The sequence below is a fragment of the Rhipicephalus sanguineus genome, chromosome 2 (genome assembly GCF_013339695.2).
Source record: "Rhipicephalus sanguineus isolate Rsan-2018 chromosome 2, BIME_Rsan_1.4, whole genome shotgun sequence".
Classification (NCBI taxonomy): Eukaryota; Metazoa; Arthropoda; class Arachnida; order Ixodida; family Ixodidae; genus Rhipicephalus; species Rhipicephalus sanguineus.
The window spans coordinates 229,678,990-229,702,403 of NC_051177.1; the positions used below are offsets into that span (position 1 = coordinate 229,678,990).

The 23,414-nt window shown below is 48.5% G+C and overlaps 1 protein-coding gene across 3 annotated transcripts in view; it reads left to right on the forward strand.

Annotated features, from left to right (window-relative positions):
- LOC119384154 (transmembrane protein 53) overlaps positions 1–23,414 on the forward strand; it is a 108,612-nt gene that overhangs the window by 45,658 nt on the left and 39,540 nt on the right. For all 3 annotated transcript variants that reach the window (XM_037652443.2, XM_037652445.2, XM_037652444.2), the window contains one exon: positions 1,210–1,608. In XM_037652443.2, coding sequence (XP_037508371.1) covers positions 1,210–1,608 — 399 coding nt within the window. The remainder of the gene's footprint in view (positions 1–1,209; positions 1,609–23,414) is intronic.

Below are 23,414 nucleotides of genomic sequence, written 5' to 3' on the forward strand. Positions count from 1 at the left end.
TAGCTCAGGTGGTGTTACTTCTCTGTTCGTCGGAGTGCAACACAGGCAGTGCTTTACCTGCTCCCCTTTTGATTAAAGCAGCGAATGGAAAGGAAAAGCGGTAAAGGGCGGTCGCGGAAAAGGCGCTGTATGCGTGCTCGAAAACAATTCCTGCTCATTCTCTATATTTCGGGCTTGAGTTGGGCTTTGCGCCGGGCCCGAGCCCGGCCCGATAAAACTCCAAGTAGCCCGAGCCCGGCCCGGGCCCGAGGCGAAAATACGTCGGCCCGCCCGAGCCCGGCCCGCGGGCCGGGTCGGGCTCGGGCTTTCGGGCTACCCGGAGCCCATGCACACCTCTAATGCTCAGCACAAACCGCGCCTCATTGTTCGAGAAGCTTAGTAATTATTGTAGATCATTTTGTTAAGATTGCGCGCAAGTCACAAACACTCGAGCTTATTCTAGAGCTTTCGCGACAGCCAGCGATAACGCTGGAATATTCGACGGCACATGTATAAATGCCGACACGCTTCACCGCTTGCCAGATTATCGACGGCCGACACTCTGTTCGCCGCTATCAGTGTACAGTGTGTATTGCTGTAGGTTGACTTTCCGTTTCACGGCCACAAGTTCGGCCAAATAAAGACTTTCATTTTGGACACGCTGCCTGCTTCCTTCGTCAGCATCACGACCACGTGACAATATAAGCTCTTAAGTATAAGAATTAGTGATCTACAGGGCAAATCAATGAATATATTGTTTTTCCAGATTTCATTTGGTAATGTCAAGAAACAAAAGTGATGACGTTTTAGGGGAAATTATTGCTTGAAACAAGCTACCAGCATTTAACACAAACGACGTCTGCCAATGGATTGCCATTGAATCGGAAATGTTGGGCCAGAATGTAAACTCAACATCGGAGTCAGCCTTGCAACTTAATCGGGACGCTTGTGTGAGCACTGTTTCGTTTCATGAATAGGCCTTGCTTCACGAGTACGAACTGACCCCTGCAACTTTGTTTTTCGTGCAGTCCTGTGGCCATTTTGCAGTCCTTTGGACATTTCCTTAATATATTAAATGGGGATGTTGTCTGGGCCAAGCAAGGCTTTCCGAAGTTCTTTTTTGTCTTCTGCGAGGTGCTTTCTTTGGACGTTGATGACTGCATTATCTCTAGGCTCAAACACAACACATAAATCCGGCCTTTGTTGAGAGTGAGACGTGTGTTTGTGCAGGTGCTGGTACCGTGCCTGTCACTGCAGAGCATGAGCACGGCGGTGCGCACAGAGACACTGAACCAGAACATGCAATTGCGGCTGTCCCACAAGCCACCTCCGACAGCTGGGGCGCCCCTGGTGGGCGGCGGTGGCGGAAGCCCCGGCGTGGCATGCCCCGTGCTCACCACGTCCTCGGCCTCGGCACGTCCGGACGAAGCGATGGGCCATCGAGGGGTGAGCAGCAGCAGCAGCAACAGCGCACTGCGCGAGAACCCGCTTACCGTGCTGCTGGCCTGGATGAATGCAAGGGACTCGCACCTGCAGCACTACCACGACTTCTACCTGCAGCTGGGCTTCGACGTCCTGACGGTGCGCACCCTACCTCTGCAGCTGGCATTCCCCGCATCGGGGGCGCAGGTGAGCCCAGGGCAGCTACTGGTCAGCTAGTGTTTCGCTTCTGTCTGATCGGTGGGGACAGGAGGGCGCTCACTGTCGTCCACAGTACCCAACACTTCGCAGCACTGGCATCAGTCCAAGCCCTCCCAGGCCACGCTGCAGAGCATTTGGGTTAAGCCTGCTGATGGCTGTTTGTTGAGCTTACATTCGACATAGCCACTTTCACATTTACCGTACTGCAAATACCAGCATCAGACATGTTCGCTGTGACAATACAAAAGAAATGGCCATTGCAAGTTTTACTCTTCCAGCAGCCTCGAGGCACAGAAGAAGCGGGCGGCCGCATCTGTATTGTGAGTCAATGTGCGTGCAGTAGTGGTGCTGTACTTGGATGCCTCCCATCTTGCAGTCCTGTCAAAGTGCCCCATTGTTTGGACTGATGAAGCAGGGGGGCACCTAATGAGTGCCTTGTTTCTTCAGCTGAGCATCTTGAGGAGAAGGCTTCGTCTCAGAAAGAGCGCATGGATGAAGGAAGACCAATGGGACGGCTACTGCCTTGCATTTAGCAAATTTATCGTGAAGACATTCTTGTATTAATAATCATGTCACATGCACTCCGAAACTGCTAACATGGTTGATAACCAAACGTGAGCAAGATTACGCTGCCTGGCCGTCAACAACAATAGCATAAGCACAGTCCGTTTCCTGAATAAAATTCAGCTAGCTCAGTGATAGCGACGGGTGGCTAATGCACTTATCTCTTTCTTTACAAATAGGATACACTTGAACAATTTTCTTCATGAGCTTGACGGTGAATGATGGTGCATTGCTTAAAGCAAGGTTCACGGCTGCAGGCACCATGACAGTGATCAGTTGTGCTGACTGCCCTTGAAGACGCATGCTGGTGCAGTGGCCTGTCTGACCTGTGCGTGTCATTCTGCAAGAGAACGCCAAATGACATTCAGGCGGTGCAATCTTGCTCATGTTAGGTTATCAACCTTGCTTTTCTATAAGAATTTCTAAGTGCACATGACATTATCGTGTGTAAAAGAATCTGTTATTTTTAATATACTTACTTGTGAGGCAACAGCCATCCTATTTGTATTCATTCGTTGTTTTTCCTGTTTTTAAGATGCTATTAACACATATTTGCCCCGCCCACGATGGTCTAGGGGTTATGGCACACGACCGCTAACTCGAAGGTCGCGGGATCGAATCCCGGCCGCGGCGGCTGCATTTTTGATGGAGGCGAAAATGTTTGAGGCCCGTGTACTTAGATTTAGGTGCACGTTAAAGAACCCCAGGCGGTCGAAATTTTCGGAGCCCTCCACTACGGCGTCTCTGATAATCATATCGTGGTTTTGGGACATTAACACTTTCGTGACTGCGGAAAAATCGATTGTTTTTGGCTAGTTCAGGAAATACTTTTTTTCTGCCATAGAAATGAGTTGATGCTAAAGTGTAGGGTATCAAATGATAGAGAAAGAATTGGTCCTTCCAACAGTATTATTCCCAACAACAGATTTATTTCGAATATAATAAAAAATTATCAAACAAAGAAAAATGCATCAAAAAGAAAAAAAAGATTAATAAAAACATCAATGCCACTCTGCAAAGGGTAAACATTAAAAAAAAATCGAAATATACGTTTTGAACACAAAGCCCTCGTAGAATAATAGTGGAAATATAAGCTCTGCAAGTACAAAGATTATTTACATAAATACAAGAATATAGGCACTATTGCCTATCATGTCACCGGGCGATGCAGTTTCTCGACGCGTTGAAACAAAGGCTGGCTGCACATGTTTCAGGGAAAAAAAAGTTTTTTTTATGTTTAACTTTCCTAGAATAGTTTGCAGTTCTGGTATTTTTCAATTTTCTTGTGTATTCGTTGAAATGGACAGTGTAGTGTGTTCCAAATCTGCAAAAATCCATAAGTGTACCCTCATTTGACCTCTTTCTCCCTTATATACTGCCGAATACCACACCGACCTTCAGATTTCACCATTTTCTTATCCACTGAAAGGTTCCGACGGGGTTAACAAATAGCGTAGAAGAATCGTTCATGAGTTGCAATAGAGAAGACACGTGGTGAAGCTTCTTGTGGGATGCGACAGTCGTCTTCTTCAGGTCAGAGACACTCAAGAAGCCTTGAACCTTTTCCATGGCATCACTGACTGGGGGACGGAGGCCTGGAAATAGGTGTCGTCGACACCAACACCAATGCAAGCGCGGGACTTCAACAATTACCATGTACACATGGAGTGCGACGAACTTGCTCGTCTTCTCTTCAGTAACCTCCCTCTATGGATCCATCCCTCTCACTGTACGTTGGCTTTTCGAAAGTATGCATCCACGCATACTTATCTGTGTGGTTGCATATCTCTCTGACGACTTCTGCGGTGAGAAACAACACGAAGATGCCGCCGCGCAGCACACTGGAGCGTTGGGTCAAAGTCCACTCCGCGCCGTCTTCGCAGAGAGAGCTGCGCTCTTTCTGCTGCCGGCGCCAAATGCTCCCGCCCGAATGAAGTTAACACCTTGCAGATAAGAGCTGTTATTTTTAGAACGCACCGGATACGTTCACATCGACATGCGGCAGCGATAAAACGACCCAAGGAGAAGACGAAACTTACCGGCGGATAGCTGCTGATGTTCCGGGGAGCTTTGACGCACTTTCGCCGTCCGTACTGAAGCCTGGCGAATCGAAGTCGTGTTCCATGTCTGTGCTGCTACCATCATCCATAGATTCCCGCTCAGATTAATCGGAATCCGTCGAAATTCGCCGTTTCTGTGGAGCACCCGCGAGCGACGTCGACGCGTAGTCTGAAACAACAAGCGCTCACCTACCCGACTGCGAACGAGCTTTAAAAAATCTCCCCGCGGTGGAAAAAAAAAAACTCGCGAACAAAACTGTTTATATAAAAGACATGTTATTTTACCCTTTGTATTGCGTTAGCGGTCCAGAACCGCTCAGAGAGTGCCAAAACTTGAACTTGAAGTCATTGATAACATACTATCGATGGGAATAGGTGCAGTCACGAAAGTGTTAAACCCCAGACATTATTATTATTATTATTATTATTATTATTATTATTATTATTATTATTATTAACAGATCTTTGAGGCGCATGCGAGTTAAAAGTTGACAGGGTGTGAATAAGGTGTCTACTGCTACACAAGGCAGTGCAAACTTTGTGAAACATGGTGCATGAGGCAAGGTAGTATACTCCACCTGTTTCAGTAGATGTCATCCTGAACAGGAAAAGAAAGGGCTGCGAGTGTAAAAGGCTGATTTTCCTCCCCGGTTATTTTTTTCTCTACTGCCCAATTTTTTAACCTTCTTGAAAAAAAAATTGGTTGAAAAATTCATTGATCTTGTCATTTTAAATAATTAAGTGATTAATATCTCAGTCAGCAGACTTACCCGACTGCATTCTCAGACGTGACTCAACTCGAAGTTCATCCTTCACTTGACCGAGTTGAGCACAGCTCCCCACTTGGCTGAAAATGACGGCGTGTTTTTTAAGAATTGCTACAGATTCTATGTCTTGACTTGTTCTGCTTGGAGTCGGTGCTCCCATTGACTTTCTCAAGTCGAGGTGGAGCGTTGAGTGAAGGGACGTTCCAGAATAAGGGTGTTATAGTAGACGTCCCGATGACATGCCAATTGGGTGGTGTATTGCAGTGTTTATGGATTAATTGCAACCTTTCAAAATGTTACGCATAATTCCATGCACAAGCGATGTTCACTCTTGCTAAGCAGCATGGACCAGAATGAAAAGCACAGCTGTCTTGTCACCACACTGTGAGCAGAGCTTGGCTGGGTCTAAGAAGCTCAACTCTGCTTTGGGTTTGCATGGCAGAGTAGGTCCGCCATGTTGGGTGGAAGATGCCTCAAGGCTGTTGTGACATTCAGTGCGAGTTGGTGATACATTCTTGGTAAATGTAGACACCCTTGATAAACTACTGCCTTGCTATACAGTAGAATCTCGTTACAGCGAACCTTGCGGGACCGTCGAATTTAATTCGTTATTCTGAAATATCGTAGTACTGAAAAATGATGTCGGTAATGTAACACAACAGCGAAAATAATGTACCTTTGCAGGAGGTGCACGTGTTGGGGCGTAAACAATGAACGAAAACACTGGGCACCGAGTGGAAACAATTTACTGCTTAAAAAAGTCGGTTATCTTCTTCTGGCGAGTAGAAAGCAGGCGCTGGTGCATGTCTGCCTCCATGTCCGCAACCTTCCTAAGCATGTCATCGGGTACATCCTTGCAGCACCCGAGGTACGATCGGGTCTTCTCAAGGAACACCACAACATCCGAGCTGGAAATAGTCTCTTCCGTTGTCCCACACTGCATCTCCATACCTGCCAAGTCTCCCGGATTACCCGGGAGACTTCCGGATTTTGAACGTTTCTCCCGGTTGTACGGGTCATAGAAAAATCTCCCGGAAATCCAGTTTTGCTCCGCGCGTCCAGTGCTTTGTCTGGCCACATGAGCAAAGTTGTCTGGCCACGTAGTAGAAAGGATTCTTCTTGTTTTTTTTTTTTAACGATGGTAGAAAGGTTCAACTCAGTTTCATTGCGCATGAAGTAGCTGTGCACTTTGCGCCGCAGTGCTGCCAACGCAAACGTGTCATAGCACTGCAGCCGCGTCCTGCCGGTGATGCGCTTTTTAGTATGGCCCGAGGAATTCAATTTCTTGCGCTTCGGGGAGGCAAGTGGGGCCCGCAGAGCTTCAGCCTTGATACGCTTAACTGTTCGCTCGCTCACTCTTGCCCGACGAAATAACTGGTAAGCAAGCGACAACAGGCCTCGCACGCGGAGCGATGTTATCGCATGTGCCCTTCGCGCGACGGGGACGGCCGGGTCGTTTCATCCTGCTTCAACCGCGTTCGTCTCTAGCGCTAACGCGCTTTTACTCGCACATGAAACAGACGATGCGTAAGCGATGTTATCGGTTTGGACTCTGTACAGATCAGCGGTGACCGCAAAATCCCGCTGACAGTGTCCATATTATTGCTATCGCAGTACCCCCCCCCCCCCCCCGTTGAGTACATCTCCCGGATTCCGTTTCTCCAAACTTGGCAGGTATGCATCTCCAGCGTCGTCTTCGTCACTGCTACAGCAATCTTGCTCACGTACTTGACTCACAATTTCTTTGCAGGTGAGCTCTGCGGACGTAGCCGCTGCGCAGTCACTGTCTACGTAATCCTCGAAGGTTACCGCAGCGTCTACCGGGAGCTTCTCGGTAAGCCGATTCCAAAGCTCTGGGTCGAGCTTCGCTTTGTCATCGCAGTCTCGTGGCGTAGGCTCGCAGTCTTGCGGCGTAAGCAAAGTCTCAAGAAGACCTGCCTTTTGCCAGCAGTTTCTAATGGTGCTTGCCTTGACGTTCCACCACGAGCCTGTAAGCATTTCTGCGGCTCGACGGATGTTGACCTCTGTGGGCAGCTTCAGTCGTATGTTAATGAGAAGGCGCTGCACAAGTCGCTTCCGAAATTCGGCCTTCACGCATCTTATTATGCCCTGGTCTAAAGGTTGTAACAAAGAAGTACAATTCGGGGGCAGAAATTCAAGCTGCACATTGCTCAACCGCACGTTCACCACATGTACCCAACAGTTATCGACGATTAGAAGAACCTTCCTTTGTTTCTTGTTCATTGTGTTGTCGAACTGCAGCAGCCACTGCATGAACAGTTCCCGCGTCATCCACGCTTTCTTATTTGCCCGATAGTCGCAAGGCAATGAGGCAACATTTTTCAAGCAGCGAGGCTTGGCGGACTTGCCAATAACAAGAGGCTTGAGTTTTTCCGTGCCTGTGGCATTGCAGCAGAAGAGCACTGACACGCGAAGACGTCATTTTTTTCTGCCCTTGCATTTTTCACCTTTAAAGTTCATTGTCTTATGAGGTAACAGCTGATAAAAGCACGCCATTTCGATGGTGTTGAAAACATCGTCAGGACTGAATGACTCGACGATTTCCTGAAAGCGCTCATTCCGCCAGGCAATCGCACTTTCGGCATCGGCCGCCTTTTCTTCCCCGCACGCGACTTGCCACATGATGCCATTCCCTTGCCGGAACCAATAGAGCCATCCAGCACTTGCGTCGAAGCCGGAGGTGCCCAAAGTGACCGTGAACTGTCGCGCCTTTTCTTGAATAATAGGTCCTGACAAGGGCACACTGTGTTGTCTGGCATCCTTAAACCATGTGAGGGCGGCGTCGTTGACGGTTTGGTAGTTGCCCAGCCGCAAGCATTTTCTTGAGGGAGCCAGCTGTGATTCTCGATGTAATTTCACGATCTTCTCCCGATCGCTCAGTATTGTTGCCACTGCTGACGGCGCGATATCACGCTCCCTGCATATGTCCCCTTGCTTTTTTCCAGCATTCGGCTCCGTCAGAATGTCCACTTTTTCGTTGAGCGAAAACTGGCGTCGCTTCTTTTTATTTTAACCCTGGGGCCAGGAGAACTCATTGCCAGAAAAGCGACCGCACAACACGATCTCAACTTCGCTGCTCCAAATGACAGCAACTGGAAACGTGAGAACAGCGGCAACAGCGGGACTAAGCCTACGATGTTGTTTGATTTGGTTTGACCAGTTTGACTGGTTGGTGACGCTCGTGTTGATGTCGACGCTGATGGGGCTGCACCCGTTGAAGCGGGTTTCCCGGCGCATATCTGCTACAGATGATGACAGGTGTAAGCTTCAGTGATTTCCGTGCCGAAACATTCACGGAACTTCGTAATAACGAAGCATCTTGTTGATTTCGGGGTTAAATTACATACGTTAATCTGAAATATTCGGTATTCTGAAATTCGTAGTACTGAAAGTTTTTTACATTGGGCAATATAGGCATATTGGCGGGGATATCAGAAGAATTCGTTAATCTGAAAATTTCGTTAATCTGATGTTCGTAGTAACGCGATTTTACTGTATGGGGTTGCACGTACAAATCTCCCCTTAAGTCCGTGCTAACTATACAGAAAAGAGCTTTTGCATAATAGTGCCTAATAATATTGATATAAGAGGCGATGATTTGTTTAAGGCATTTAATGTTTACCTTTAAAAAGTGTGAAAAAACCACGACAGACAGGTTGGAAGGAGACAGGATGATGCACTTCTAGCAACTGAAGCTTTAATGAAAAGCGAAGAAAGATATACACACACATTACAAAAAACAAGATAAAGAAACAGACCACCGCGGAATGAATATGCATATAAACGAGAAAACACCAGGCACGTTTCTTATCACCAGCTTAAGTTATATCGAGGTAATCTACCTCTCGGCTTGATAGCGCTACGGACGGACAACTTATACAAGAAACACCCGATTTAGAAATATAGGCGGCTTCAAGAATTTCACAAGTCTTCTGAACTCGGTTCGAAAACAAAATAGATGTTTCTTTAAACAAAGGATGACACCCACAGGCATGACAATGCGCAGATAGAGCGAAAGCTTGTCAGTCTTCAAAGACCTTTCATGTTCACGCAGGCGTATGTTGACACACTGCCCAGCTTGTCCAATGTATGATCGTTTTCAAGTGGTAGGTATGTTATATACTACGCCAACGTGCAGGGCACATAGGTATTCACATGTTTTACACGGCAACGTCCATATTCAGAGCGTCTCCTATCGGCCATCCTTTCCACAGCGGGGCAAACACGCGAGAGCTTGTTAGGCGCACTGAAATCTTTCTTCGCTTTTGATTAAACCTTCAGTAGCTAGAAGGGTGTTGTCCTGTCTCCTTCCTAGCTGTCTGTTGTGGGTTTTTGCGGTTTTTAAAGATGAACTTAACCAACTCGCCCAACTGTCTCTGCTAATTCTTTTAATGTTTATTAAATGTCCACGATCTAGTTACTTACAATATGGCTTCTCTAATATACAGAATATTTCATGGTGATCTCTACTTACTGTCAGTGTCCCTTCGTCGGTCACCTCGAGTTAATGAGTCTTTTTCACGCTACCGACTTTTACTACCTAAAATAAATACTAATTACGGTCATCAAACTTTGGAATTTATAGGAACTATAATTTGGAATAGCCTTACTACTAATCTAAAGACAGCCCCGTCCCTTCACTCTTTCCTAGCACAACTAAAAAATTCATTCCATATCACTGCATCCCGCCATAATAATTATAATAATTTGTAGTCATTATTTTCTCACATATTCAGATTTGCACTTGTACAAATCACGTAATGAAATCCTTCTGTTTTAATAACATCAAATTATTGCGTAATTTGTTTTCATTTCATAACAGTAAGCATTTGCTATCAAACTATATTAGGTGTTAATAACTCTGTGTACTTGTGCTTTTGATAATAATTCTTAATTATTCTCTTCCCATGTTGCTGCCATTTAGTGTTTTTGATGTTTTAATGCCGTTAGGGACCCTTTAATAATTTGGTTGGGTCCCTCAAAAAAGACGAGAATAAACTTCAACTTCAAGGTGAACTTGGACACCTCAACAAGCCACACAAGGACGAGACATGCAGAGAGGACGGGTGTCAGGCATCAGCTGGAGGTTTACCAGAGACCAGCAAAAAGAAAGAGCAGAGATGCCACTTCACAGAGCCAGGGCATGTGTACCCTCGCATATATATCTCACTCCAAGCTATATCCTGCGAAGCATTGCTACCCAGGAGCCATCTCCTCCTTTCTGTAGCTTTTTGCACCTATATTTTTGTTTGAGGAAAAGAGAAAACTCCGGCCAACATTTTGAAACGCCTGACCGGCGTCTTCCTCAGGGGTGAGAAGGCCCGAGATGCACAGCACTTATAATATATGCCTCCTTGCCGTGCGTGCGAGATTTGTCGAGACTTGTTGCAAGCCTTGGCAGTAGACGGAGGGCAGTGTCCCTGTTGCACGGTTTCCCACGGTCTGCTTTGTGTGCCAAGATTCCAGGAGGAGCCACCTGGCGAAGGTTGCTTGCTTCCTCCAAGAAAAGTGGACTTTTAGTCCACTTTTCTCTCTCACATTTACGTTACATTTACTACTAATAACATCCCCTATACTTTCTTTGGCACTATTGTCTGTTAGTGCTCATTAATATTGTGTATAACAAAGAAAAACTAGCCCTTAAAATTTCCACTTTTTTCCTTCATTCATAGCGAGGGTCTCGTTCTGACAGACTTGATGCTTTCAGGTAGTACGCGAGGGATTATCGGTCAGCTGCCAGCTCGCAATAAGTTCACGTGCTACGTGACGCCAACAGGTAGAAAAAAGAGTGTTCCACATTCGCCGTCATGGCTACTGGCGGCGCTGACTGACGCTCCCACGTTTAAATACACATATGTACCCCATAAAGCGGATGGGGGGGATGGCCGCCACGGTAGCTCAGTTGGTAGAGCATCGGGCGCATTATTCGAAGGTTGCAGGTTCGGTCCCTGCTCACGGCAAGCTATCTTTGCATCCACTTTTCTTTCTTCACATTTCGTCATTGTCATCGTCGTCGTCATCAGCCTGTCTACGCCCACTGCAGGGCAAAGGCCTCTCCCATGTTCCACCAATCAACCCGGTCCTGTGCTTTCTGCTGCCACGTTATACCTACAAACTTCTTAATCTCATCTACCCACCTAGTTTTCTGTCTCCCCCTCACGCGTTTGCCATCTCTTGGAATCCAGTCAGTTACCCTTAATGATCACTGGTTATCCTGTCGACGTGCTACGTGCCCGGCCCATATCCATTTCTTCTTCTTTATTTCAACTATGATATCCTTAACCCCCGTTTGTTCCCTGACCCACTCTGCTCTCTTCCTGTCTCAAGGTTACACCTTTCATTTTCCTTTCCATCGCTCGCTGCGTCTTCCTCAATTTAAGTTGAACCCTCTTTGTAATTGTCTCCAGGTTTCTGCTCCGTAGGTAAGTACCGGTAAGATGCAGCTGTTATATACCTTCCTCTTGAGAGATAGTGGTAGACTACCATTCATGATTTGATAATGCTTGCCGAATGAGCCCCATCCCATCTTTATTCTTCTAGTTAATTTCACTCTCATGGTTCGGCTCCGCGGTTACTACCTGTCCTAAGTAGACGTACTCCTTTATAACTTCCAGTGTCTCGCCACCTATCGCAAAGCGCTGTTCTCTGCCAAGAATGTTCCACATTACTTTAGTTTTATGCATATTAATTTTCAGACCTACTCTTCTACTTTCCGTATCCAGTTCAGTAATCATGAGCTGTAATTCGTCTTCCTCGTTGCTCATCAATGCAATGTCATCAGCGAATCGCAGGTTACTGAGATACTCTCCATTAACTCTTATCCCTAATTCTTCCCAAACTAGGGCCCGGAAAACCTCCTGTAAACATGCGGTGAATAGCATTGGAGAGATCGTGTCTCCCTGCCGTACGCCCTTCTTTATTGGGATTCTGTCGCTTTCTTTATGGCCCCGCCACGGTGGTCTAGTGGTTATGGCACTCTTCACATTTACATTACATTTACTACTAAAAACATCCCCTATACTTTCCTTGGTATTATTGTCTGTTAGTGCTCATTTCTATCTGAGAAGTGAGAGTGACTTCCAATGAATCCCATAGTGGGCAAGCATACTATAATATCGGTCTTGCACTCGTGGTAAACGCGTTCCGTTTTAATTCAGACTTTTGACACCTTAGGCTTCGTTGGACAAAGTTCAGCACCCTTCCCGCTTTACCAACACCGATATGTGTGTTCCACGAACAATCAGCAGAAACCACGATGCCTAAGTACTTAAAGGGACTATCACCGTCCTTCATCGCTTTTCTCTTTTGTACCGTAATAGAAAGCGTACCTTTAAAGTCTCCAACCTTGCAGCGGTTTCTCTGAAAAGTGAGCAGAAATTTTTAAAACAGAATTTTTTTATCTGCATTCGGTCTTCTTCCATTGGCGTGACACATGCCCACAGCATTGGTTGGTCGACGCGATGATGATTGTAGTGCCGGTAAAAATTAAAACCGAAACCACGTGTGATTTCTGTAGGATTACTTCATTTTCGCTGAACACTAATGTAATGAATGTAACAGTTTTCAACCTGCTAGCGGTTAAATGAAGCCTTATTATACGATTACAGAACACTTGTTTTGCTGTAATCGCAGTCTATGCGTTTATTTTAGCACTGCTGCCGCAATCCAAGCCAGGTTGATTCGTCAAAAAGAGATCGTAAATGCATGCCTTCGCAGCGCAGCACATCTGAGACATCCTAACAACAATACAGCGGCACAGTACGACCAGCGTGGAGAGCCGCATGGCATAGTGCATGAGTTGAAGGAGTCGAAATCACAGACGGCGCCGTAAGCAGTGCCACCGCGTGCCTTTTTGGATGCGCGAGAAAAAAAAAAGCAGAAAATTACTCTCTTACGCAACCGAAAGCTGCCTCAAGTGTGTAAAATGCAATTTCAAGTTATACATGTTTATTTTTAAACAAAATGAGTCTACCTGCGAGGATTTCTTGTCCTACCAGTAGATTGAACCACATCGCTGTTTGGTGATGCTAGCGGTCATTCTTTCGTGATTTTCAGCATCAAATTAAAAATTTAATTCCTCTTTTGTGGGGCAAAAGCATGCTCATTGCCGCTGATGTGACAAACAATCTTCTCATTTTCACCACAATCAGAAAAATTTTTCCAAGTGGTAGACAGTCCCTTTAAAAACATCAACTGTGGTAATAAAGTAGTTATGCATCAGTGGTTTTTGTTTTTTAGTAAAACAGATATGAATGAACTTTTTAGCGTTTAAACACATGTTCCATTGTTTACACCGATTGTGTATTCTGCTCAAGTCTCTCTGAAGTGCCTGTCGCATCCTGATCACGAGATATTTTTCGGTACACCATGCAATCATCTGCAAATAGTCGTAAGGATGATGTAATGCCTAAATTAATGTCATTAATATATATAAAATGTAATATAGGTCTCAATACAGAGCCCTGTGGGACTCCTAGAGGTAACGTTTACGTAACTCGATTTTTTACCATTAATAACAACTCACTGGCTGCGCTCAGGCAAGAAATTCTCAATCCATTTGATAACATCCTTATGTATACCTAACTGCTGAAGTTTGTTAATAAGAAGTCAGTTGGTAACCGTGTCGAAGTCTTTTCCTCGCTCTGCGGATAGAATTCAGCAGCACAGGAACGGTCTCCGTCAGTTAAGCATTGACCGGAGCACAGTGGCCGAGCATTATGAGCAGCTTGACCACCGCGTTGGTCTTGACGGTCTTGGAGAAAGAAAGCAACCTTCACTGATGGCTCCTCCTGGAATCCTGGCACATGCAACAGACAGCAGGAAACCTTACAACAAGGACACTGCCCTCTGTCTGCTGCCAAGGCTTACGACAAGTTTCGACAAGATGGCCTATACTACAAGCGCTGTGCCCCTGAGAAAGAAGCCAGCCAGTCTTCAAAACTTCAGGCATTTCAAAATAAATCTTGCTTGGAGTTTTCTCTTTTCCTCAAGTTTCTGTTCCCCAACCAGGCCTTGCATTTGTTTTCATCGGTAGACCTGAATTCGATGTCTCCTCTACATGTGTATTGCTTTGCGCTTGTGAAGGTGTTCCACTGTGACGGCGTCCAAGCATGGCAAGGCACCTTGATTGCCAAAACATGTACTAGGCAATAGACAGCACTGGCAATGATTCTGAGGCCTGGTTTGAGCCTTTTGAAATATTGGCACCTGCCAAAGATGCCACCGCCTTAGGAAATACAGGACGGGCCCTGCCACTACGCAAACCAGACACAAATGAAGTTTTATATGTACAACTTGGCTCAGCCTGTTCACAAAGCAGGTCCAGTCTTGCTGTCGAGATGAAGGCCTTTCAAGTAGCAATAACTGAATTGTTTATTGGCACGTGCTGTTGCTAGCAAGTACTTTAAATGAGAACACCAAACTAAGAAGAAATACTGGCTCAGGTTCCACATGCTCTCCAATTCAAATATCTGAACCGCTTTGACACAGTGAACTTCCACACATTGCACAGTGCTATTGACTGAAATGTGCTAGGCTCAAACACTCCAGCCAGCATTGCTCCTGTGAGGTCACCAGGACTTTTATTTCCTTTCATTTAGAATGGTGCATGGTGATATAACATAGATGGTCACATGCATGTGCAGAAGAACATGCTGCTCCGGCTGCCTGGCCAGGGCATAAAATCCAAGACAGCAGCCTTTTCTATGAGCATTCATTGTTCTCATGAAGTGTCCTGTTCTTTGCGCTTTCTGAACACACTACAGTGGCGATGGGATTCTGCTTGATCTCGACCCCCTGCCTTGGACGATGCTGTGAGTAGCTGGAGCACGTATTGTGTCCGGTTGGAAACCTGCCCTGAGGGCAACGAGGTTACCGACGCAGCCAAATGTCCGTCCCTGCTGGTTTTCAGTGTGGAGCGGCAGTGTCATTCGGATTTTGCAAGGGCACCAGCCAGCAGTCCCCATGAATTCCCGGACGTTTGACGACATTGTGAAATGCCTGAAAGAACACTTAGGCAGCAAGCTACTCCTTCTTTATGGGAAAACAAGAAGAGCAAGAAAGCGTCTGGGAATACATTGCTGAACATCTCGCCGTAAATTGCAATTTTGTGACCGTATTTTTCGGACGAGGAAGTGTGCCGGTGCTTGCTGGGCCGCACAAAGTTGACTTGTGAAGAAGCCAAAGAATTCGCTTTGGAGGTGAGGTTCCTTCAGCGCTAAACCATGCCCATGTTTGCATAGCTTTGTTTCACTTTGCATTTGATGGCTTCTCCTCAGCTCTGCAGTACATTGGCCTTTACGACGTTAAGCCAGTTAAAGCCACGCATGATTTTTTTCCTGGCGGGAAAGCTTTCCTGCCACCTTCATGAATTGTGTTGACATTCAGGGAAAATGCCCCCCTCCACTTTGCCGGTAATTTCGACCTAGGGGGAGGGCATGATGTTCTCCGACAGTGTCAGTTCACCTGTTTGTGTAACCAGTTGCTGTTCCTGGTGTATCGTGGTACAGTGAAATAGAAGAGGGGTAGTGGGCTCACTGGCATAGAACGCATGGCAACGTCTCCTTGGCCACTGAGGAATACAACAGTGCACACGAATGCCAACGAGCGATGGACACTACCAGACACCTAATTCCAGGATTAGGGCCTCATCGAAAATGTTGGTTAGGCTGACGCTTTCTTTCTGGGAAAACCTCTGTCTGTCACGTGCCACATCCCATTGCAATACACATCTTGTGCGCTGAGCCTGCTCAGGTGCAGATAGGTTGAGTGGGCAGGAGAAAGTGCCTCAGACAGGCTGACCAACGTTTTGATAGGAGGACCTATTGCCGCGCGTCTTATTTTTCATGAGTAGAAGCTTCACCCACAAAGACTGTGGGCAACGCACTGCGCAGGCCGCGCCGCAATGTGTAAGAAGCTTCGCGATTGTTTTAGAACGTTCCGTTAAGATTGCGCGTCGCACGCGAATGTTCCAGCTTTGTCGAGAGGTAACGCCGCCGCCAGCGATATCGCTGGAAAGTTCGATAGCGCCTGTATAAAAGCCGACGCGCTTGACCGCTTGTCAGTTGATCGACGGTTGATGCTCTGTTCGCCGCTATCAGTGTATTGCTGTAGTTTGGCATTCAGTTTCGCGGCCAGAAGTTCGGTGAAATAAAGCGTTTCATCTTGAACACATCGCCTGCTGTCTTCGTCAACGTCACGACCCCGTGACATCTGGTGGAGGTGCTGCTTCTTTCAGGTACCGGACGCCTCCATCAGGCCGTGAACCCAGCCCACATCGCGAAGAAGACACCGACGCCATCAGCGACAGTAGAGCCAGCCGCATACTGTAAGGACTTCCCCCTCAGTTTGGACTCCTACCAGACAAGCCAAGAGCCACGGCGACGAAGACAACAGCGACGATGACAGCCACTGTGCCGCCTGAACCAATTCTGCTTCGCCAACCCAGGGAGCCGCCAACGTTCCGCGGTTCATCATTCGAGGACCCGGAAACCTGGATTGAAACGTACACCTTTAACAATTGGAGCACCGAAGACAAGCTGCACCACGTCCATTTCTACCTGGAAGACGCGGCAAGAACCTGGTTTGAGAATCAGGAGTCCTCACTTCAAACCTGGGACCTATTCCGCAGCGCATTCCTGCACACGTTCACAAGCGTTGTCGGCAAAGAGAGGGCCGTTTCCTTGCTGGAGACCCAGGTGCAGCTACCAAATGAAAACGTCACCATCTTCATGGAAGAGATGACTCGACTTTTCCGCCAAGTCGACGCTGCGATGCCTGAAGACGAAAAAGTTCGCCTGCTTATGCGAGGTGTAAAACAAGAACTGTTCGCGGGACTTGTTTGCCATCGGACCACGATGGTCGCCGAATTCCTCGCCGAGGCTTTGACAATCGAGGAAACGCTTCAGCTGCAAACATGGCAATACAACCGCAGCTTCTCGGCCACAAGCTACGCCGACGTTCAAGCACTAGGATCCGCCGACCTGCGTGACACGATCCGAGCAATCGTGCAAGAAGAGCTGCAAAAAATTCTACTTTCATCGCAACCTCGAGTAGGTTCCATCGGCGACGTCGTGCGCCAGGAGATCCAGCAGTCACTGGTCGCGCCTAAGCTAGTAGAGCTGCAGCCGCAAGCTATGAGCTATGCTGCTGCAGCCCGCCATCATTCTCCTCCGCCACGACCACGCCAAGATGCCACATCGCCGCAGTACCGTCACCAGACGCCGCCGCCGTCACAGACGCCCTACTGTCCGCTTGTCGGCCAGCGCTACATGCCAAGGAAGACCGACATTTGGCGTGCCCCTGACAACCGCCCGCTCTGCTACCACTGCGGGGACGCCGGCCACAAGTACCACCGCTGCCAGTACTGACAGATGGGGCTACGCGGATTCGCCGTCAATGCGCCGCGCCCGCAGCCAGGCGAACAGCCTTGCGACATCGACGACTTCCTCACCGGACCACAGTGGCAAGAACGACGACCTTAACGCTCGCCGTCGCCCGGCCGCTACATGTCACCACACCGCCGGCAGTACACTGGCCCAAACCGGGGCTGGTCGTCTAGCCCGTATCCGGGAAACTAAGGGCAGCAACCGATGGAGGTGCGATTGCGGTACGACAAAATGCCGAAGATCCTCCGTGGCCGCCGACAACAACAACGCAACGAGGCCTGCAGAACACGACGCGAAGCAGACGAAGCCCCGCCCACGACACCTCGCGGACCGAAGAAGACCCAACCACGCAACATGGAAGCAGCGGAACGAACCGACACAGCCGTCACCCGACGCCGTGACCCAACCACAACGCAAGAGGGCGGACTAGCAACCTCGACATACTATTCGACAGACACAACGTTACCGGTCTCGTCGACACTGGGGCCGACTATTCCGTCGTCAGTGGGTCATTCGCCGCGAAGTCGAGAAAGTTAAGACTGCTTGGGAAGGACCTGAAATCTGCACTGCTGGAGGTCATTTGATAACGCCGGCTGGAGTCTGCACAGCAAGAGTCACCATCAGTGACCGAACTTATCCTGCGAGCTTTCTTATGCTGCAGCACTCTTCCAGGGACGTGATACTTGCGATGAACTTCCTAAATGAACACGGGGCTGTAATAGACCAGAGATCTGAGTCCATAACGCTATCCTCAGAAGAAGCTCTGCCACCCCCCCACGCCTTAAGCATGCTCGATGAGCAGGTCACTGTACCACCTCTCTCCAGCATCATTATTTCCGTCTGCACCGAAGAGCCGCCGACTTGGAAGGCGTCATCGAAGGGTAACCAGCACCTGTGGGTCAGTCAAGACATTTGCATTGCAAGAGGAATAGCCGAGCTTCGTGGAGGAAAAACAAAGGTGATGCTCATGAATTTTGGCTAAGAATACAAGCACTTGAACAAGGGTATGACAGTCGCCTTCATTGAAGAAATTGTGGAAGCCAGCAATGCGCTCACCCTCACAGATTTAACCGAAGCTTCCGCGAAAACGCCAGGGCCGGAACCTGCTTTTGACGTGAACCCAAGTCTTCCCCAGCACAAGCAAGAACAGATCAAATCGCTGCTCTAACGATACAAGGACTGCTTCTCGTTGTCATCACGAATTCGACAAAGTCCGGTGGCGAAACACTGAATTATAACGGCAGGAAAGTGCGAGGCCCCTCCGTCAGAGCCCCTACAGAGTTTCGACTCGAGAGCGCGACGCGATAAAGAAACATGTCGACGAGATGGTACGCGACATCATCCAGCCGTCCAAGAGTTCGTGTGTGTCACCCGTGGTGTTAGTGAAGAAGAAGGACGGGACACTGCGCTTCTGCGTTGATTATCGGCGCCTGAACGAAATCACGAAGAAGGACGTGTACCCCCTCCCACGGATAGACGACAACCTGGATCGACTTCACAACGCAACGTACTTTTTGTCGATGGACCTCAAAACCGGCTATTGGCAGATCGAAGTAGACGAAAGAGGCCGAGAAAAGACCGCTTTTATAGCACCCGACGGCCTCCTTGAGTTCAAGGTCATGCCTTTTGGTCTTTGCCTGGCACCTGGAACGTTCCAGCGCGTCATGAACACCGTGCTGGCCGGATTGAAGTGGCAAACGTGCCTTGTGTATTTGGACGACGTCGTCTTGTTTTCCTCGATCTTCAACGAGCATCTCCGGCGGCTCGAGGCAGTCCTTCAAGCAATCAAGACTTCTGGACTGACCCTGAAGCCAGAAAAGTGCCGATTCATGTACGACGAGCTATGTCAGTTTTGAAGGCAGGCGCTTCAAAGTTGTCAGTGACCATCACGCCTTATGTTGGCTAGCTAACTTGAAGGACCCTTCAGGTCATCTTGCACGATGGAGTCTGAGGCTTCAAGAATTCGACATTACCGTTGTGTACAAGTCTGGACGAAAACACTCTGATGCTGACTGCCTGTCTCGTGCTCCCGTCGCCGCGCCGCCGCAAGACAACAATAACGACTGCTTCCTCGGAACTATGAGTGCGGACGACTTCACCAAAAGGCAACAAGCCGACGCAGAACTGGGGGGCCTTATGGAGTATCTCGAGTGTAAGACCGTCGTTGTTCCGAAGGTATTCAAGCGAGGATTGCCGTCATTTTTCTTACGGAACGGCGTTCTCCTGAACAACTTCTCGCCACTTCAAACCGGCTACCTTCTTGTCGTGCCTTCATCATTGCGACCAGAAGTCCTCCAGGCCCTACACAACAACCCGACGGCTGGACACCTCGATTTCACGCATGCTCGTCAGAATACAGGAAAAATACTACTGGCCACACCTTGCTGCCGACGTCGCCCACTACATTACGACTTGCCGAGATTGCCAGCGACGGAAGAGACCGCAGACTAGGCCAGCGGGAATCAGGATGGACCTACTGGGGCCGTTCCCGACGTCGACTTCCGGCAGTAAGTGGATCGTCGTAGCAACTGACTACCTTACCCGCTATGCCGAGACAAAGGCCTTGCCCAAAGGCAGTGCCGCTGAAGTAGCCAAGTTCTTCGTGGAGAACATCGTCTTGCGTCATGGCGCCCCAGAGGTCCTCATCACAGGCAGAGGTACCGCCTTTACTGCGGACCTCACTCAGGCGATCTTCAAATACAGCAAGACGAGCCACTGTCGCACCACCACCTACCACCCGCAGACCAATGGCCTCACCGAGCGTCTAAATAACACCATCGCCGACATGCTGGCCATGTACGTCGACGTTGAGCACAAGACGTGGGACGCCGTCCTTCCGTACGTGACCTTCGCTTACAACACGGTCGTCCAAGAAACGACGCAGATGACGTCGTACAAGTTGGTCTACGGAAGGAGCCCGGCGACGACGCTCGACGCCATGCTACCGAACGTCAGCGACGAAGATAATCTCGACGCCGCCGCTTACTTACAACGTGCCGAAGAAGCTCGACTGCTCGCCCGCCTGCGCATCAAGACCCAGCAGTACACCGACAGCCGTCGCTACAATCTTCGACGACGCTTCATGGAATACCAGCCCGGTGACCGTGTTTGGGTTTGGACGCCGATACGACGACACGGACTGAGCGAGAAGCTTCTTCGACGATACTTTGGACCGTACAGGGTACTTCGACGTCTCGGCGCACTCGACTACGAGGTTGTCCCCCACGGCATCACGAAATCTCAGAGGCGCCGAGCTCGACCCGAGGTCGTGCATGTGGTGCGCCTTAAACCGTACTATGCTCGTTAACGCACCTGAGGACTCTAATGTTTGCTTGCTTTATTAGTTTTCTTTAGTATTGCATGTATTCATGTTCTGTTTTTAAGCATCGGGACGATGCTTTTTCAGAGGGGATGTCACGCATCTCGGGAACGCTTGCAATGCGGAGTGGAGTGGGAGAGAGAGAGAGTCGGGAGACATTGTGGTGTTACTGCAAACCCAGTTTATGTCACACACCACGGCAAACAACGTTAACACACTCGAAATTTACAATCAAAATCAACAAGTGCAGAAATTCAAAGTTAATGCGCACTCACTAACATTACACAACATTCGAGCTATGCTTAGCTCCTCCTGACATGAAAGTCTGGCCACTGTGGCCTCTGGGTCAGTCGCGCCATAGAGTTTCCTAAAATTAACTAGAGGGGACTCTGGCGCTGCGATCGTTCAGCTACCATGGGAATGATGGGTAGTACACAAATTTGCCTAGTCTTCGTGCTTGCGGCTTCAAACGTATTGTGGCTTTGTTTATTGCTATGTTTTAGTTTTCTTTCGGATAAAAGAATGGATCGTTGTGAACTTCGTGACCAGATTTGAATTGCTGAGCCTATAGAAGTTAAAGTGGCGAAGTGAAACTGCTGACTTTTGCTGAACTTCGTTTTTCGACAAAGCGGATGCAGCCGACGCGGAGCCAAACGGAGCCGAAAGTACGAAGTTTAGACAAATTTGTGTACTATACTCGCGGACAACTTTTCTTGGCAATGAAGGAAAGGCGACTGGGTCGGACTACTGCACATGTACTGCTCCGCGAAGTAGTCCAGTTCGGCGCGCGTTTCGAATTTAGTTTTGGTTTGTGAACCTTCCGTACCTCCTGTGACGGCCATTTGATTATTTGAGCGGCCGTCACAGGCTTACACAGCCATTTGTTAGTAAAATTCGCCACAAGCTCCCTCGGCGAGTCATCTGAAAAGCTGGAGAGTGACGAGCGCTCACCTGAAAACTACGACGCCATTTTGACTATGAGGTGCACGTAAAAGGTGCGACGTTTTCACAGGTGCAAAAACGCGAAATGACACTGCATAAAGCAAAAACAAATAGAAATTTCTCCTCGGTGTGTGCTGACCCTCTTTTCAAACAGCGCCCCGTAGAAAATAATGTTTTTTTTATTCTGACGCAGAAAACACGGACGCAATTGTAGGACTACAATCTTCAGCGGTAGCACATGCGTAGTTCGGCTCTCTAGCCTTCCCTCCATTGCCAAGAAAAGTTGTCCGCGAGTATACCCATCATTCCCATGCTAGCTGAAGCGTCGTGCGTTGCAGCTCCCATAGACAGCTAGCACCAGAGTTCCCTCTAGTACGTATTGTAGGAAACTCTACCGAGTCGCGCTACGCATCAAACGTTCTTACTTCGTTCTTGGAGTCCGCTGACTCTGTTCGTTGCCCAAGTCAACGCCCAGTCCCGTCGTCGAAGCTCCTGTCGACGTCTCAAGGCCGTCGTCGGTGATCAGATGCCTCGCTGGTCATCTTCGTTGCCGACGCCTCATTCTCCGTCGAGAACACCGGTCCCTCCCAGCTAGGCCTAACTGTCGGCCTCTCCTCAGTGCCACGGGGTCCAACTACCGACGTGGCTCCGTGATTGTCGATGGGTTGCCGTCTCGCGAGCTGGGGTAGTGCCGCAGGTGCCACGAGAACTGCGTGATGAGGCTGCCGCAAGCCCGGGAAGCCTCGCTCGGTAGATGCCAAGGTCGACGGCCACCCTTCCGGGACATACGCAACGCTGCCTCCAGAACTCGGCTCTGCTGTTCCCGTCGCGGGCGCGACACTGGCTTGCACCACCTTGCTCCTCGACAACTCCACCGAACAATGCCTGCTTGTTCCTCTGGGGTTCCACACCTCAGTTCGGGTCGCGTGGCACGCGCCTTTATCCGGCCAATGGCTTGCGTCGACGTGGCGGGGGTGCACACCATCGGGTACTTTTCCATTCCCCGCACACCACCGACGCATTGCGCTGTCCGGCACGCGCCCCGTGCCCCTTTACTCATGACATTGGGCCCCCCTTTTAAGAGTTTTTTCTTAAAAAAAAACTGCTTCTTCTCATTGTCTTAAATTTCTCATAACCTTCTTCTGTAACTTTTCCTTTCGTTCTCTTGTCTTGTGTACATCTTTACTTTCTTTGCACACTTTGCTTCACCCCGCACTTTCACGAACACCTCACACATTACACAGAACCGTTCACAATATCCTCGAGTTCATCGTTCATAAAACACAATACCGCCTTCTCTACACTCGCAGAGATAACTACCCACAATACACAACACTCACTCTTCTAAAATATACACAAATTCAATTACTCTAAAGCTGTACTCAAAAGTCATCCATTAATATTCTCAAAACCTATTCACTGCACAGGATTTATATTTCACAAGATCAGCCACCAGTGTGATACACGATGCTTCAATCTGTGCTTTTTCACATTGCGCATCTTCTTTCAGTTTTCTCCTGTGCCTATTCGCTACCCATCGTCTCGAACGCTTACCCCAGCTGACGCCTCTGTTTCCGCTCACCAGACACCCCTTCCAAACAACTTTTCTATGCTGCGTCCTACATTTATGTCTGACCCTGGTTACTTGCACGACCCTGTCTGCATCCAAACAATTACAGCCTACATGACGCGTTTTCGCAGCGTTCTTTCTCCTTCGTCTTACGCGTCTACTGTT